Source organism: Pinus tabuliformis, chromosome Q (assembly GCF_031772625.1).
Source record: "Pinus tabuliformis cultivar Carrire ecotype Pingquan chromosome Q, CPIR1, whole genome shotgun sequence".
Lineage (NCBI taxonomy): Eukaryota > Viridiplantae > Streptophyta > Pinopsida > Pinales > Pinaceae > Pinus > Pinus tabuliformis.
In genome coordinates this window covers 1038093520-1038110881 of record NC_142296.1, presented here as the reverse complement: position 1 = coordinate 1038110881, position 17362 = coordinate 1038093520, and the positions used below count along the sequence as shown (strand labels likewise).

The window sequence follows — 17362 nt, the reverse complement described above, 5'->3', positions numbered from 1 at the left end:
CACAATGATCTTCCTATAGCCTGTAATTGGCTTTCCTTCCCAATGTGACCAAACCAATATGCAACTTATTCTCTGATGTTTATACCCTAGGATTAGGGCTCCCAAAATTGAGATCCTTGACACATATATACATCAACACTTTAAACAATGCTCTCAACAATAATACCATTGTCAATTTGAAGACAAATGTACAATTGTAGGTCGGCCTTACACACTCGCCCAAGATTAACTTATGTATATATATGATACTCTTGTCACAGTAGAATGTACAGATGCTTTAATACCTTTATGTCATTGTCAAGGACTGGGAGAAAAGCGATGTGCCTTCTCTTAAAAACACCTATGCCTATGTACATGGGACAATATGACATGATAAGCCTAACGATCCTTCGTTCTAGGTCTCCTTCATGCATAGAAACATAATAGGAGTCTTGGCTCCTCTTCCTTGGTGACTGAGGCTCAAATTGAGTCCTTTGAAATGTGATTATGTTGAGAGAACTAGGCTTCTTCTTTTCTACCCTTTACTTGTAAGCTAACTATGCTCAAAATTTTGAAGAGTAGCTCGAACCTCACGCTCAAGTATAGAGAAGATCTTGTACAAATGAAGGGCATGAGTTTTGCTTGATAGTGAGACTATGCTTCAGCCTTATGCTCAAAATATCCCTTCAACAAAATCAATTTCGAACTAACTATTTGCACAGGTGTAGAGAACTTCGATGCTTCTTCTCGAGGATACAAATGATATGTATGCACAAAACCATACCATAGAAACTTCGAATGAATTAGTTCCTTTCTAGGGCTTCCGATCACAACATTAATATCACATAAACCTCAATTTTTTAATAGAGGGTTTGCCTCCTTTTCTAAGATTGTTGGAGAACTTAATAGAAAGGCTTTTGATGCCTTTCAATACTCGGAACAATTTGTAGAGATAGCTTCAAAAGTTTGGAAGTTTTTGAAGACCTTGTGGTGACACATTGACCTTCGCTCATTCGACTTCCTTAGGGCTGCTTGGCAAGGCTTTCGTCCTCCACAAATGACCTCCTTATGACCTCGCCTTGGCGAAGTAGATCTGCGGCTTTGTGACAGAGATTAGGTCTAATAGGCATGCCCATAAATCTTTCATCTGCTTGTCAGAGAGTGTGTTCTTGAGAGAGTTGTTTCCCTTTTGATTTGGTCTCTTGAAACAGAGCTAACATGCTCTTCAAATACCCTCACTACCCTTAATAAACCCTGCAGCCTAATTTCTGCAATTAGGCCTTAATAATGTGCCCAGAAATTCGTCTTAGCTACCTCCGCAAATTTTGCTTAGGATTTTTGCTTTTCTTGAGGAGATGATGCCAAACTAACCTTTTTTTTGCCCTTTTTTCAAAGCCCTAGCTCTAATACCATGTTGAGAAATCTTGGGCCAAAACCTCTCCTAGGGAGGAAAACCCACAAAAATCTCTTCATATAGAATTTCAATGAAGACTTCCAAGACCTTGAACTTGACCCATAATAAATCCTTCCAAGGGATGAGCCAACCAAACTTCAAACAATACTTCTACAAATCTTGGACTGAAGAAACCCTAGGTTCTCCTCCTAAATCTCACACACGTGGGCATTAGAAACAGAGATTTCCTGCCTTAATCAATTTGCTGGCGTCCAAAGAACTTCGATGGCTTCTAAGAGAATTCTCCTTCATTACTCGACCAGACTTCGCTACAAACAAAAATGTATTGCTTGATTGATCTCTCACAAATGAGGTGAGCCTCCTCTTTATATAGCCTTTCAATAAAGCTTATTAGGCCTCCTTGGGCCGAGATGAAGAGACTTGGCCGACTCATCCCTTAGAGGCTTCTAGACATCATATTTTACAATAAAAATTTTCCTTGTTTGTTACATGAGCCCTCCAAGGGCTAGAACATCATGACCTTGACCTTTTGACTTGTCAACAAGACCCCTAGAGAACTCATTGGGTGTTTTGTCCTAGGTCCACAACATGATGGGCAAGAAACCCATTTTAATAAAAATATTTTTTCTTTTACAAATAATTTTTCTGTTTTTTTTCTTTTGTCAAGTACATCAATAATTACATCAAGTCGTGACTCAAGTACAATTATGAACACCGACACTAGTTACATTTCAACAAACTTGATGCTCGTATCAGACCCTTAATCCACAAGACTTCTTGGAAGATATGAACCACTTGTTTAGCGACTTTTCGACAGTCCTTTACTGCCTTGCAGTGCTATAAGAAACGTGAGACTACAGGGGTAGGTCTTCAAGAAAACAAGTTTAAACCCTCATGATCTTAAGTTCCAAGTTGCCACAAAAAGACCATTGCCTTAGTTTACTATCTCGACGAGCCACAGTTGGCTTGGAGGAGATCTGTTGTCTCCTAAGATTGACCCGTAGCCCAAAAACAGGCCTCAAGAACTAATCCATTGTCTTTTGAGATAGAATATTGCCCTAAAGAGCTTCAGGAACCCTCTATATTGTTTGATAGCCACACGAAAACATCATGCAAATACAAGTAAACCCTAGAGAGGGTCCTCGTTGCTCCAAATTTCCTTAGGTCAGGACTCAATACCACTGAAATGGAGGTTTTCCGAGTGGATGACATATTTTTTGTCCTGGAGTGACCTCAGTTCAAGCCTTGAATTAAATTTGTTGCCACGAATGTCCTTCCTCAGGGCTAGCCGCAATCCTTGGCTTGGGTTTAGGGTTGTTTTTCGAATAGTTGATCCTCATTGTCCCTATAATTACCTATACATTGATACAATGATGCACTAGAATAGCCCTAACAAAAGCAGAAAATATATAGTGTGCCAATATACACAGGAGTCTCTCTCGCTTGGCTAAAACCCAATGTAAGAAGATTCTGAAAAGTATTCCAACTGAAATCATCACCATCGAAACCAATCAAGAGAAAGGAGTCTCAAAACCCTCAAAACCTCAGCTCACAAACAAAGATATCCAATCGACAATGATGAGAAAATGATTTCTCTTCTCTCTTATTTACAGATCCATTATGAGATCTCTTCTCTTTAATTTAACATGAGGAGTTATAAGTTTCCCTCCACATAGCCCCAATTTTGGCTTCTTCCACAAGTTTTGCCCCAATTACCCCACATTTACCCAATGTTACCCCAGAAACATTGAATAATGGGTTTCCCCCTTTATCATTGACTATAGCCCACAGGGTTGGATAGGCTACTTCATCTTCCCTAGAGTAATTAATTAATAGGGAACATTACAACGTTGGACAATTTTTGACATGCATTACGTCAAAAGTGGCCTACAAAAAGAGGACATTAGAGATCTAGCGTAGGGGCATGATCATGTGGCAAATGCAATGATGATGTGGCAACACAGGGCATGATATGAAAAATTGAAGCAAGACGCAAGTGATATCAAGGTAGATTATAACAACCCAAGTGACAGAATCATCAAATTCATCAAGGCATTAGAGATAGAGTAAAAAGGTTGTGAAGTCAGGTTTACTATTCATTAACTGTCAAGTCAACTAGTCATTGGAGCTTCAAAATCGTCATTATGGACAGTCAAGCGAAATGTTGGGCTTCGAAAGTATATTATTATTTATTATTTGGTCTTCTAGGGACATGGCAAAGGGAATGTTGGACTCCAAGAAAAATTTAGTCAATTCAACCCCTTAATGAACAAACTTAAGATGTAATTGTAATATTTTATTAAAATTTCCAAGTCTCCAGCATATAGATGACTAGTAAATATTACTTTCTAGAGGACAGATCCAACTAGCCGTTAACTAGTTGCTATCTAGCCATTAAAAGTTGTATAAAAAGCTAGTCTATCCTCTAGTAAAGTTGTTGTTGAACTATGAATCATTTATGCCATAATAAAGAAACCATTTTGCAAAATAATTGTGTTATTGGCTTGATTATCCTATTCCTTTTCTTCTTAGCCTTCACCTTTAATTTGTACTTCATTGAATAATTTGTGCGTATTATTTGGTTAACATAGTGCTGCTATAGATATCCATTAGGGGACAGACTGTCACATGGAAGGGGATATCTAGGCCCAAAGTCAATGTTGATATAACAGTTCTGAGTTGGGGCATCTCAAATGAGTAGACCCTCCTAGTGGGATCATATTTCTTGCAAGTGTTCTAGACTAGCTTGAGTGTGACAGTCCCACCTAGACTCCTCATTCAATCGTAGTCCTCAAGGAAAAGTCAATAAAGAGATGGTTGTGATCACAACCCGATAAAGTGGTAAGTAAAAGGCTAAGGTAAGCCTCACTTCATCGACCACTTTATTTAGGAAAATCCAAAATTTTCCTTTTTGTTTTATTAACTAGCTTGTTGCATAAGTCTTATCATGCATAGCTAGTACATCCTTGGGAAAAAGAGAAAATATTTCTAGATCTAAGCCAAGGAACTAGTACATCCCCTTTAGAGCATAACTTACATATAGTTCATGGGTCTATTAGGTTATCTATCCAAATCTGCTGTAGGTTATAGTTGTGACACAACATTTTTTGCAAAATTCTCGCCACACAAGTTGTAATTTTCAAGTAAGTATCTTAAACACACCTTGTATTAGCTTCAAATCTGATTTTGTTCAATCTTTAATTGGTAGCTAAAAGTAATCATTTGCATCCATAAAAACATTCATATTTCACTGTAATAATTTTTTGGGTTTGCACTCATGGTATTTAGATCAAGTAACTTCAACAAAAGAATTTTCAGCTAGCTTAAAATTCCATTTTGTTGTAGGTTTAAGGATTAAAAGTGGTCCAAAGTGACTTATCTTCTCTCTTATAGCCTACCCACCCATAGATCTTGTATCTGAAGTGTTTGGGAACTTTTAGGTGGCGTTCAAAGGGGATTTCCTTGTTGTTTTCTGCAATTTTCTGCAATGAAAGGACAGGAAGCTAAATTGCACAAGAATGCCTCTGACCAAGATACTAATTATAGAAAGAAGTTGATATTTGGTTGGCATGTCCTTCGTATACTCATTTTGACTACTCACGATATATTTTGATAGGTTTCTTGCTGTATATTTTTGCTGGTTTATTACACTTTTCTGCAGATTTCACACATTAAACCAGCAGGGCATTAGCATATAACTCCTCCACTTCAGCCACTAGAACCCATACAAGGCACTGGTCTTGCGTTGGTTGGTGGAGGTCATCCAACGTAAGCTTCCCAACCCATTTTGGAGGTAGTTGGACTTAAATAGTTGGCACTTTGGATGAGGTGATAATGGGCCCTTGTCCTGTGTGTGTCGATTTTAGCAGGTTCAAGGATCTTCAGCAACCCTACTTATAGGAGCAGTAACAGTTCAGAAAAAACATCTTCTCTAAAACATCGATGAAAAAATCAGCAAACCATGACAAACATTAAAAAATACAAAATATATTCATTTGAAGCATATAAAGCAACAACATCAAATAAGCACAATGGCACATATATATGGAGAAAGCATTAATATAAATGATGTAATGCATGTCAAATAAAAAATGATACATCAAGGACGATATTGAATCCTGGACCCTGATAGTTGTCCATCCAAGGACTCAAAAGTGTGGTGATGTAATGCATGTCAAATAAAAAATGATACATCAAGGACGATATTGAATCCTGGACCCTGATAGTTGTCCATCCAAGGACTCCAAAGTGTGGAACCAATGAAAAATGGCATCATATATATAAATGTATCACATCATCATGGAGTAGATGTAAGATGACAAAAGCGAAAAAACTAGCAGCTAGCTATCTGATATCAATGTTCTCTCCCCCTTTTACAGGAAAAGGTCATGGGCTGTTTGACATGCCTGCCCCTAACAGTGGAAGGCCTTGGCCCTACAGAAAATGTCTGACGATGGCTGATGGGTGTAGACCTACATTCATCAATCCGTGTAGAAGGTGGTGCCTGATGCTAGCACACTGCAAATCCTCCTCGCGCTCCCCTTATTGGTGTTCCTCCTCAAACCATGCAGGTCCCTCCTCCATGATAGGCACCTCAGACTCCACCCTCCATCATCCGTCATAGCCCCCCCGACCCCTTCCTTCTCCAACAGCCAAGAAACAAATGAAAAAAAAGAAAACCAAAAATCGGTTAAAGCCTTGTGGGTTTTTACAACTCAGCAATTTTTTGGGCCAAAAAGTCAGTGATGTTATCAACACGGTTTTTAAGCAATGAGGATGTTTGGATGCCGGCTTCCCAAACCAAAACCCATGTGGCACCAGTTATCCAAAAACAGAATGCCTTGTGATATGGAATAAATTCAGTGTTGTCGTACATAGTTTCAGGAATGAATTATAAAACAGCTTTCCTAGTTATAAAAACAATTTATATCACTACTGGAGGCACAAACCCATGATATTTAACATCAAGTATAACAAAGCACCATATGTGAAACAATGCCTCTGAAATTAAGTGTATGTAAATCTTAACTCAACCATATTTGCCATCATAAAGACATTACCAATCATCAACAGCAAGAAATCCTTTCAGCAGACCCAGCTTCTGATTTGTTACAAGCTCTGTGGAACATTCACCACCAGCCTCTGCTTCCATATCCAGTGCTGCAAATAAATCAATTGTAACATCTCCAGGTTTTTCCTCTTCCATCAGATCCTTCCCTGTTGCTGCAAGATTTATCTTGCCAATTTTATTTGCCTGCAAGTTTCCAAATCCAAACATTTTAATCAACACGTTGAGAAGTGAACATCTAGCATATTCCATCATGAATGAATATGACAATCAATTGAAATAATTGGAAATGGGAATTGACCAGACCTTAAGATCAAAATACAAATCAAACACATTATATGGATTAATTTGTCCACGGTGAAGGATATATCTCTTTTACAATAGAATCTTATGAAAACATTGCACATCATCCTATTCTGATCAACTATAAGTAGAAAACGACCAAAGTGCAGGCTTATTTACATGTTAATTTCTATTCAATTTATCCATGACTGGAAATACCTCATCCAATTGCTTTTTTGAGATCTCTTCATAATGCTCAAATGCTTCTTCATCCTTGGGAAGTAAATGTGCATATCTGAGCTCATATTGAAGGACAAGTCAGTAACCACACCAACTAGATGACATCCAGAAAAACAGTTGATGTTAAAATCCTATGCACAACAAATCTATATTACACATTATATTCAAATTGGTCAAAAAAAACATCAAAGCACTACAGTTCAGACAATATAAAGAGAGATACAGTTAACTGCTCCGGAATAATGCTCATTCTACCCAAAAACATAAATCCTCACAGAATATTTTAAAACAAACTTGCTTTTTCCATCTGGAACACCGTCAGAATGAGCTATTCAGTATAAAATAAACAAAAAATATTTTTTCAAGTTAAAAACTTAGATGTAACTACACAAATCTCTTCAATATCAAACCAAAAATCCCCCCAGATCATTCACACCGCATAACCATTCAATTATTCACAAATATGAATTTAAGAGGAGGAATAATATCTTGATCAATTCCATTTCACTTTGCATCTCTTTTGAACCTGTAATCTTCCAATTATACAATAAAACCTCATCACATATGCGAGATGAATTAGAAAATTCCACACAACTAATCAAAATACAATTCATTATGCTGCTTCAATAAACTTCACTACCAAATAGTATAAAGTTGAAGGCAGGTATTAATCACAACTATTTAATTCGTATGGGAATCAAGTCTGGTTCCCAAGCATAAGGTTTTTCATTTTGTACTTGCCGAAAATAAATTATAAAGAGGTACAATTTTGGTTGTGTAGCATAACTCTTGATTAGTTCCACGTTATTCAAGTTTAAACATTGTAACAGCAACCAGAAAACATATTATACTAGCTTCCAAAAGACAACCAAGGGCCGTATTCCAAACGACGAAAATCACAGGCACAGTTGTCAATTCCTTTAGGCAGTGGAGGTAGAGGCAAAGACACCTAAGGGTTGTGAAACAAGTTCTTCTTGTCGGGGCTTAGCCAGTAGCAGTTGATCCACGTGACTAAGTTCCAGTTCCTTACCCAGAACCAAAATAAGGGGCACAGAATTTGAGATGGACACAGATGCTATACTCAAGGAAAGGAAATGAACGTAACCCCTATTAAAACAGTGAAAGGGTGCTTTGCATAATCTTGAGCATGGAATGTAATAACCTACAGACATAAATCTAATAATGCAGATATTGACACCACAGTCCACGTGCATTGGTTAATTGACTAGAACACCAATACATCTTTAAGTGTCGTGGAAAAAGTCTGGAAAAAATCGGGATTAAATCCTAAAACGTGATTTTTTGGCTGGCTGATTAAATCAGCCAATTTTTTTCCAATTTTTTCCCAGTTGAAAAAGTTGGGATTAAATTGGGACATTTTCCAAAAAAATCGTGAAAGAGGTAGTTTATTTAATGATTTTTTATTTTTATTTTTTTAAATCAGGATTTTTTAAAAAAATGAATATTTTTTTATTTTTTTTAATTTTGCCGACTTTTTCAAAAACTCCCGACTTTAAAGACTTTTTCAATTTCTGGACCCTTGCCAATTTAATCCCGACTTCGACTTTTTCCACAATGGTCTGTGACTCTGTACCTTACCCCTCTTCCCATTCTCAGGATTGCTTGATGTCAAAAATCGAAACATAAAAGTTAACGAAAATAATAAAGCAAGCATACATGTTCAATATATCAGATATCTCAAAGGCTTTTGAAACAGTCTCAATGTTGGCAGTACTTAAGGGTTGCAACTGTGTAAATGTTTTTAATCTGACTTGTCACTGTACTATTGTTGTGCATCCCCAATAATTGATAAGATAATTTTATTAATGTCCAACAAATGAGCATAAATAGGTCAATGGGACTGAAAAATACAACCAATACAAGTATAATGTGGAAGCGAAAACGCAACTCCTAGAAAATGCCAAAGCTAATTCTAGGATAAAATGAAGTAAAAAAAGATACAATAATAGGACGGCCTCTAAAACATGTATATAATAGGATCATGTAGAAGGCAAAGCGAATAAGTCCAGGGCTCGAGGTCAATGATGTCAAGAATGTCTGATTCCGACAGCCGATGGCGAGGGGGCAATGGTGGCGCTAGCTTGCTATCGGAGTCCCCCAGATCCAACGAGGAGTCTGGCTTCATGATCCTAGGGGGGATGTAGGAGCGAGAGATATACTCCTAACGTCTAAGGGCAAAGGAAAGAAGCTCCAGGTAAGTCTTTGGCTGATTCGTTGAGGTTGGGGAGGAACCCGTTCGTGGAGGGCCATTCAAGAATCACCTAGTACTAAACCCTCTAACACTTTGGGCATGAGTGAACTAATGTGTTGTTTGGCACCTCCACAACAGTCTCGAGGGTACTGGTTGGCCTCCCAAAGTGTAGGGGGAGGCTGAGTGGAGACCCAAAAACTCACTACTCTACTATCTGAAATACCCTGGAAGTCAGCACTGCTTGTTACTTTAATCAGCATCAATCTAAAGTATGATGAGATCATCTGAATCATTCCTGAGAGAGGCAGATTAAGTAGGATCTAAGATCAGTGTCTAAATATCTCCCTGATGAAGAGGACTAGACATTTGTATTCAAGATACCGAAAGGAGGGTGGAAAGCTTATATGCTTTTCAAAATAGATGTAGAGAGGTAGAGTTATGGGATTGGAAAACGATTAAAGTGCTTTTTGGACTCCTAGTTTGTCTAGTGATGCTATATGGGTGTGAATTGTGGGCTAGCAGCACCCCTGTCTCAAAATGAAAACAAATTGAGAAAATCCAAAAACGCTTGATCATGAGCAAGTTCAAAATAAAAAGTTCAGTACCTTATGAGATAATGTTGAGTGAAACAGGAGCAACTCCTATTGAAGCAATTGCTATGGTATGGCTCATAAGATATCTAAAAAGAATTGAGCAAATGAGAGTGGGTAGATGCCCTAATGTTATCTTCAATGAAGGCATGAGTGAAAGAAAGAAAACATGGATGAAACAAAACTACACATGGATGCGAAAATGGACTATCTACTTTAATGCATGTCCCACAAATAGCAAGGAGGTAAAGGATTTTGTTATGGAGAAGTTTCGTAAAAAGGTATGCGGAAAAGAGTTGGGTAGAACGAAGTACTACATTGCGGAATTCAACCCTGCGTGTCATCTACAACAAAAAGAGCTCATTGGAGCTAGCAATTCAGGGAGGGCAAAGGTTTTTATTTCTCAATTAAGGACCAACTCGCATCAACTTCGGTGTGAAACATGACGGTGGAAAAGGCCTAAAGAAGCTTGGGAAGAACGAGTGTGTACATTTTGCATGTCTGGGGCTGTGGAATCAAAAAAACATGTCATTTTGGAATGTGATGCATTCAAAGACATCAGAGAAAGTTATGAGAACATGTTAGCATAAGTTTCTTGGCATTGTCTTTTTGGCGAGGGCTTGAAAGGTTGGGCCAGCTCATCGTCAATTTGAATCAAAAAAGGATTGAATTGCAAAAAGCGAAAAACATGGAACTAATGGCCTCATAGACTATTTTTAGTCTCGTGGACCTTAAAATATCATTTCATTATAGGCATTGGGCAATGATATCGTCCTGTGACCTCATAGTATATGAGGCACCGAAAAATGAGTTGTATCTTGGCCTCCGGCTCTTATAGGTGGCACAACCACCAGACCTTATCGGATTGTGGTATAAGGACATTCGTCTTGTAGAGTTGTCAATGGAAGAGTATCACGCTCAGGGGACCTATTGAGCCCATAAAGAGCTCTCTTGAGCCTGCACACATGCATCACTCTGCCATTTGCCTCAAACCCCTCTGGTTGCTCAATATAAATCTCTTCCTCAACCACACCATTAAGGAAGGCAGTCTTCACGTCCATTCGGTGGATCTTCCAACCCATTTGCACTACAAGTGCCATAATGGTCCTAATGGACAAATAGTAGGGCACAAGTGCAGAATTCTTGTCGTAGTCAATGCCCTCCACCTGAGAGAATCCTTTGGCAACGAATCTAGCCTTATACTTCTCCACGCTCCCATCAGTTCTATGCTTAATCTTGTAGACCACCGAGATCCAATCACAGATCTGCCCTCTGGCATCGGCACAATCTCCCAAACATCGTTTTGCATAATGGAAGAATATTGCTCCACAATAGCATCACGCTAAACCTGCTAAGAGAATGCCTCATTGTAACTAGAAGGCTCTGAGTCTAAAGCCTCAATCATCAAAGCCATATAACCCGTGTATCTTTGTGGTTGTTTGCTCTGCCTGAATGTAGAGTTGGGTACCCCAACCCTGTCTTGAGCATCTTGAATCAATTGATCAACACACCTTAGCTTTCTTCTATCTGCACTAGGTGTAACTGTTGGAGTGGGCCCTACTCACTCTTCTCACTCCCCGTGCTCCTGCCCTTCCTCCTCAACTAATTGTTGTGTCACCTGCACAACAACTGGTTGTGACATGGACCGTGGTCTGAGGAGTTGGTTGAGCCTCATGCTTAGGAGCTTGTAGCTCCTCTACCTGTGATGTAGTTTGATCACGCTCTAAGGACTTCCTGAGTGCCCTTCCTCCTCAAACTTGACATCACACCTGATAATTGTCTTCCTCAATGTTGGTACATACACCCTATGGGCCCTACTTGCTCTTCTCACTCCCCGTGCTCTTGCCCTTCCTCCTCAACTAATTGTTGTGTCACCTGCACAACAACTGGTTGTGACGTGGACCGTGGTCTGAGGAGTTGGTTGAGCCTCGTGCTTAGGAGCTTGTAGCTCCTCTACCTGTGATGTAGTTTGATCACACTCTAAGGACTTCCTGAGTGCCCTTCCTCCTCAAACTTGACATCACGCCTAATAATTGTCTTCCTCAATGTTGGTACATACACCCTGTACGCCTTGGACATCTCACTGTAGCCCACGAAGATCCCTTTTTATGTTGTAGGCTCTAGCTACTTCTAGTTCTCCAAAGGCACATGGCAATAAACCAAACTATTAAAAATCCGGGAAGTGAGAAACATCTAGCTTCTTGTTGGTGAATGCCTCCTCTAGTGTAACTCGTCCAACCACCTTATGTGAATTATTCTGCAGAAAGGTTGCAGTGTTGCATGCATTTGCCCAAAGAAATAATGGCAGTCCCTAGTCATGCAACATGGCCTTGGCTACTCCAACAATGCTCCTATTCTTGTGCTTTGCCACCCCATTATTCTGAGGGTTATAGGGTGTGGTGAGCTCCCTCCTAATGCCCTCATTGGCACAAAAATCCTTGAAGGCATTGGAGATGTACTCCCCACTATTATTTGATCTCAGCACTTTGACCTTCTTTCCTATTTGGTTCTCCACTAATACTTTGAACTCCAGAAACTTCGAGAACACCTCGTTGTCCTTCTTCATAAAGAAGATCCACGTTTTCCTTGAATGGTCATCAATGAAGGTTGCAGTGTTGCATGCATTTGCCCAAAGAAATAATGGCAGTCCCTAGTCATGCAACATGGCCTTGGCTACTCCAACGATGCTCCTATTCTTGTGCTTTGCCACCCCATTCTTCTGAGGGTTATAGGGTGTGGTGAGCTCCCTCCTAATGCCCTCATTGGCACAAAAATCCTTGAAGGCATTGGAGATGTACTCCCCACTATTATTTGATCTCAGCACTTTGACCTTATTTCCTATTTGGTTCTCCACTAATGCTTTGAACTCCAGAAACTTCGAGAACACCTCGTTGTCCTTCTTCATAAAGAAGATCCGCGTTTTCCTCGAATGGTCATCAATAAAGGAGACATAGTACTTGTATCCCATGAAGGATGGAGAAGAGAATTGACCACATACGTCTAGATGAACCAAGTCCAAGATACCCTTGGCTCAGTTTTCACTGCAAGGAAAGGACGTCTTGGCATACTTTCCAAGTGTGCAGCCCTTACACACGTCATGTCGGTCCATGTTGCATTGTGGCAACCCTGTGGCTATCTCCCTGAGGATTTTCAACGCTCCATCATGTAAATGGCCAATATTCCTCTACCATAGCTCCCCAAGGTCCCAGCCCTACTCACAGCCCTCTCTACTTCTCAAGGTCATAGATGTCTCAACTGTAGCCTATAAAGGTGCTTCACCCTTACTCCAATATGCTTCATAGCTCCAAAATTTAAGGGCTTCAGGTAGGCCTTTCCTCTGTTGAAAATAACCTCATAACTCTTGTCCTCTAGGGTTGAAACTGAAACAAGGTTCTTCTTAAGAATTGGAACACAGAGGACATCCTTGAGATGAAAAGGGTTATTAGACTCCCTCTCAAATCTAGCAGTACCCACACACTTGGTCAAGTACCTGCCATAATCTCCTTGTTGAATGTGAAACTGCATGTCCCTCTCCATCAACTGACTAAAATATTCCTTATTCCAAGTCATATGGTCGGATGATCCACTATCAATGTACCATACATTGTTGGCTACTAAGCTTTCCATTCAAGCTATGAGCAACAACTCCTCAAACTTGGAATTGAACTTGTACTCCTCTGCCAAATTTACCACTTGGTCCTTCTTGGACCCTTCCTTCCTTTGAGGACACTTGGTGGTGTAGTGTCTGAAATAATGGCACTAGAATTATTTTATTTTGCTTTAGATATTTCTTTTCTTTCATGGTGTTGGACTCAACAAAGTTCTCCTCATCCTCATGTTTAACATGAGCTCCATATCTAGCCTTCCTCTAAAACTCCTCTTGGACACAGTCACCCCATAATCGCTCCTAGTTTGGAAGCTTCTTTACCACTCACTTCGTCTTGGTTGCTATCCCACAATTTGTGAAGCCCTAATAGTGCAAGAATCACCATGTTTGCTTCAAATATTGTCTCCCCCACACTGGCCAACTCGTCCTTCCCCTGGGTGAACCTGGTGAGATAAGAGATCATGCACTCAGACTTGCCCATCCGTATATTTCTGAGTTTGTCCTTGAGCATGAGTTTTTTGGCCTCACTTGAGCCTTAGTAGAGGTTCAAAAAGGTTGACCACATTTCTATGGCAGTGTTCTTGCCAGAAAGATGTGGTATAATGTGGTCTTCGACTCCCTCAAGAATGATCATTCTCGCTTTAACATCATTCTTGTTATGTTGAGCCAACTGTTAGGGATTAGATGGTGTGGTTGGTGGGTTCCCCACAAACTCCTTCACATCCTGCTCCTCTAGCACCCCATTAATCCTCTCCTTCCATGAGCAAAAATTTGTTGCTCCCTCCAAACTGTGCTCTAGTCTCAAACCCTACTAAAAAAATTTGCTAGTCGAATTCTTCGAAAACCCTAGCGCCCTGGTTTGATTGGTAAAAAAATTGTGCTTTGAGAGTCAAAAACCTAGGTCACACTGCTAGAAACCCTAACTCAACCCTTCAACTGTATCACGCCTTAAACTTGTTCCTAAGGTTGAAACATGGGTGTTGGTCTTCACTCAAAGATGTGGCTATGATACCATTAATTTTTCTTAAAACTCAGCAATCTAATCTGTGAATTTTACTAAGCAAAGAGCTGAAAACTAAAGTTTAACTTTAACCCACAAATATATTGAGTTTACTAACTAGCATGCAACAGAAATAAGGAACAAACGAAGACCAACACACTATAAAACCATACACAACAAATTTACCCAGGATACCCCAAATGGGGAAAACATGCAAACTTGGTGTTATGATTATGCCCAGCAAAATCTTCACAAAAAATATTACAAATGTGAGTGAAAACTTCCCTTGACTCGGCTAATCCTATGCACAAGTGATCTATGCACTTCTCACCAACTTGGTCTCTCTTTTGCACCCTATATAAATGTTGATTTTTCCTAGTACTTCATATTAGGTCTATGTATAATCATGATCATAAACACACTGAGATACACACAAATTCAAGCGCTTTGCCTAGCGGAAATGTAATAGTAGTGAATCAACAAAGTACACAAGAATGTGCAAACCCAAATCTTGTTTTTATTACAACTTTAATAAAACCAACATAGGGATCCTATACCAGAGATAGTGGCCCTCACAAAGCCTTGATACAAGGAAAACTAGTGCTTGAATTCAACCACGGTTGGTTGTCAATCCGCCAAAGACAAGAACAAAACTTGACTTACTTGCTGATGCAGCCCTTCTAGATCAACTCTTTTAGTCCACTTTGACATGACGCCTGGCAGGTCCTTTGCCCCCTTTATCAAAAAGAAATACGCTCCTCCAGTATCTCTGCATACAGCTACTCACAAGTGATATGCTTCTTCAAGTCTCTTGCACAATCAACGCCAAAACAAGCTCAGCTTCACACAGTTAAATAGTTCTTCTACATCATTGTAAGATCAGCTACAAATCGGCCTGCTTCTCACAGTGAATTAGCCACCTACTCACTGTCTACTAGACTTGAAACAATGCTTCCCAATTCAGCGTTCATGGACACACTTCAACTCAGCACTCAATTTCCTTCAACATATAGCCCTTCACACTGTCCCACACCCCTCTTTGTCGTTGAGGTGACTCGTTACTACTATTCCAAAACTGAGGCTAATTCGACCTCCTTTAGGTCTTGGCCTTGCCACAGAAAACACAAAACTCCTGAGGACTTGTGTCCCTCCACAATTAGCAAAACAGAGGCACGTTAGGCTTCTTTCAGGGCTCGGCCCTCCTCTTTTATACACAGAACAAAATAGATCTTACACAGAGACTTTTGGTGGCTTATCCTGGCTTGCACAAACCTTCGCTAAGGTATAAATCACACGCAATCCTTCAATGTTCTATTCTCCTTATCTCAGCGTGAACAGGGCCCTTTTAGGGCACGAAAACACCACAGAGATAATCCTCCTTCCTCGCCAGACTCAGCCTTCTTGCAAACATAAAACAAACCATTAAATTGCTTCTCTTCAAGTTGCGGCTACTCCTAAGGTTAGTGTCTCCTTTCTAGGGCGAATGTAATCACAAGAATGAATGTTATGATTATGTGTCGTGACCTCTCCTAGGTCTCCTTTATTTATATCTCTCTCCAACCATTGACTTAGGGGCTCTTAACTCGATTAAGATGTCCTCTTTCAGTAATTAAAATTAACAATGATTTGTAGCGTGGAAAAAGTCGGGAAAAAATCGGGATTAAATCCCTAGAACGCGATTTTTTTGGCTGGCCGATTAAATCGACCGATTTTTTGCCGATTTTTTCCAGTTGAAAAAGTCGGGATATAATCGGGACTTTTTCCAAAAAAATCATGAAAAAGGTAGTTTATTTAATGATTTTTTAATTTTTTTTGAAAAAAATCAGGATTTTATTGAAAAAGTCGGGATTTTTTCAAAAAAACTCTCGACTTTAACGTCTTTTTCAATTTCTGGTCCCTTGCCGATTTAATCCCGACTTCGACTTTTTCCACATTGATTTGTACAATGATTCGGTACTTTGCCCAATGAAAGCTCATTTTTCATGGGTCAACTCCACACTACCGAATACCCCAAGGGTTGTGGGAGTACCTCCCAAGCTACACTTTTCAACAATAAACTCGTATGGACCTGTACGACCCTTCTATGCATTGAATGTGGCCCCTGGAAGAAGTTTGGGCTCGCTGGAAATGATCTGAGGTTGAATCAACCTATCTTTCTCCCTCTACTTGTGCTAATCTAAAGCCCTAGTCGCTGAACATAACTCCCTTCCCTTTTGTTAAGCAGAACACCAAGCTCTCTAGTGCATAATGAGCAAGTTTGTGCCCTTTTCCCCTCTTAGAAATCGACCTAGGTCACCACTACCACAAAGGGTTGAGATTAAATCTTCTTGGATGGTTGAGATCGCTCTAATACTTGAGTATAGGAAAATCTAAATTTTTCTAAGTCGTGGAATAATAGAAAAAGGTAAATTTGTGCCATGGCCCCACTTGTGGGTCCCTCTGCCAAATTTAGCGCACCTACTAAATTTAGATGAACCCTTCCTCCTCAAATTCCATTTAACACTAGTTACAATATCTAGGATATGAATCACACAATTGCCTATGTTAAAAAATTTAGCAGTAAAAGAACCAATAATTCATAACCCCAAAAGAACAATGCAAGAGCAAAATGATGCCAGCCAGTGTTTCAACAACTACACTTTCTACATGTAACTCATAGATTATTATAATGTCCAAGCTCTAGTTGTGCAATTTACATATGATGTTTGTATTTGTTAGATATATTAGTCATACTTCGTATCTACCTTAACTTCAATATATTTATAATTTATTCTGATTTTTTTATTTAATAAATTCGTTTTATAACGACCACTTACATAGCAAATATTTATGAATAGTTAGGTCCTTAATTAATAAAGTTAATAAAGTTAGAAGAAGGACGTTATATCACTACATAACATACGTCCTACCTCACTATGTATTACGACTTTCCAGTGTGAATTAATCACCTCATATGTTCACTCTTATTTC

At 39.4% G+C, this 17362-nt stretch overlaps 1 protein-coding gene across 8 annotated transcripts in view; it reads right to left on the bottom strand.

Annotated features, from left to right (window-relative positions):
* THO2 overlaps positions 1 to 17362 on the bottom strand; it is a 323352-nt gene that overhangs the window by 203798 nt on the left and 102192 nt on the right. For all 8 annotated transcript variants that reach the window (XR_016249455.1, XR_016249456.1, XR_016249457.1 and 5 more), the window contains 2 exons: positions 6963 to 7038; positions 6454 to 6647 (listed from right to left, as the gene is read on the bottom strand). Coding sequence is in view for 5 of the 8 variants with exons in the window: in XM_089385721.1 (XP_089241847.1) it covers positions 6454 to 6647; positions 6963 to 7038 (270 nt within the window). In the remaining 3 variants the exon portion in view is untranslated. The remainder of the gene's footprint in view (positions 1 to 6453; positions 6648 to 6962; positions 7039 to 17362) is intronic.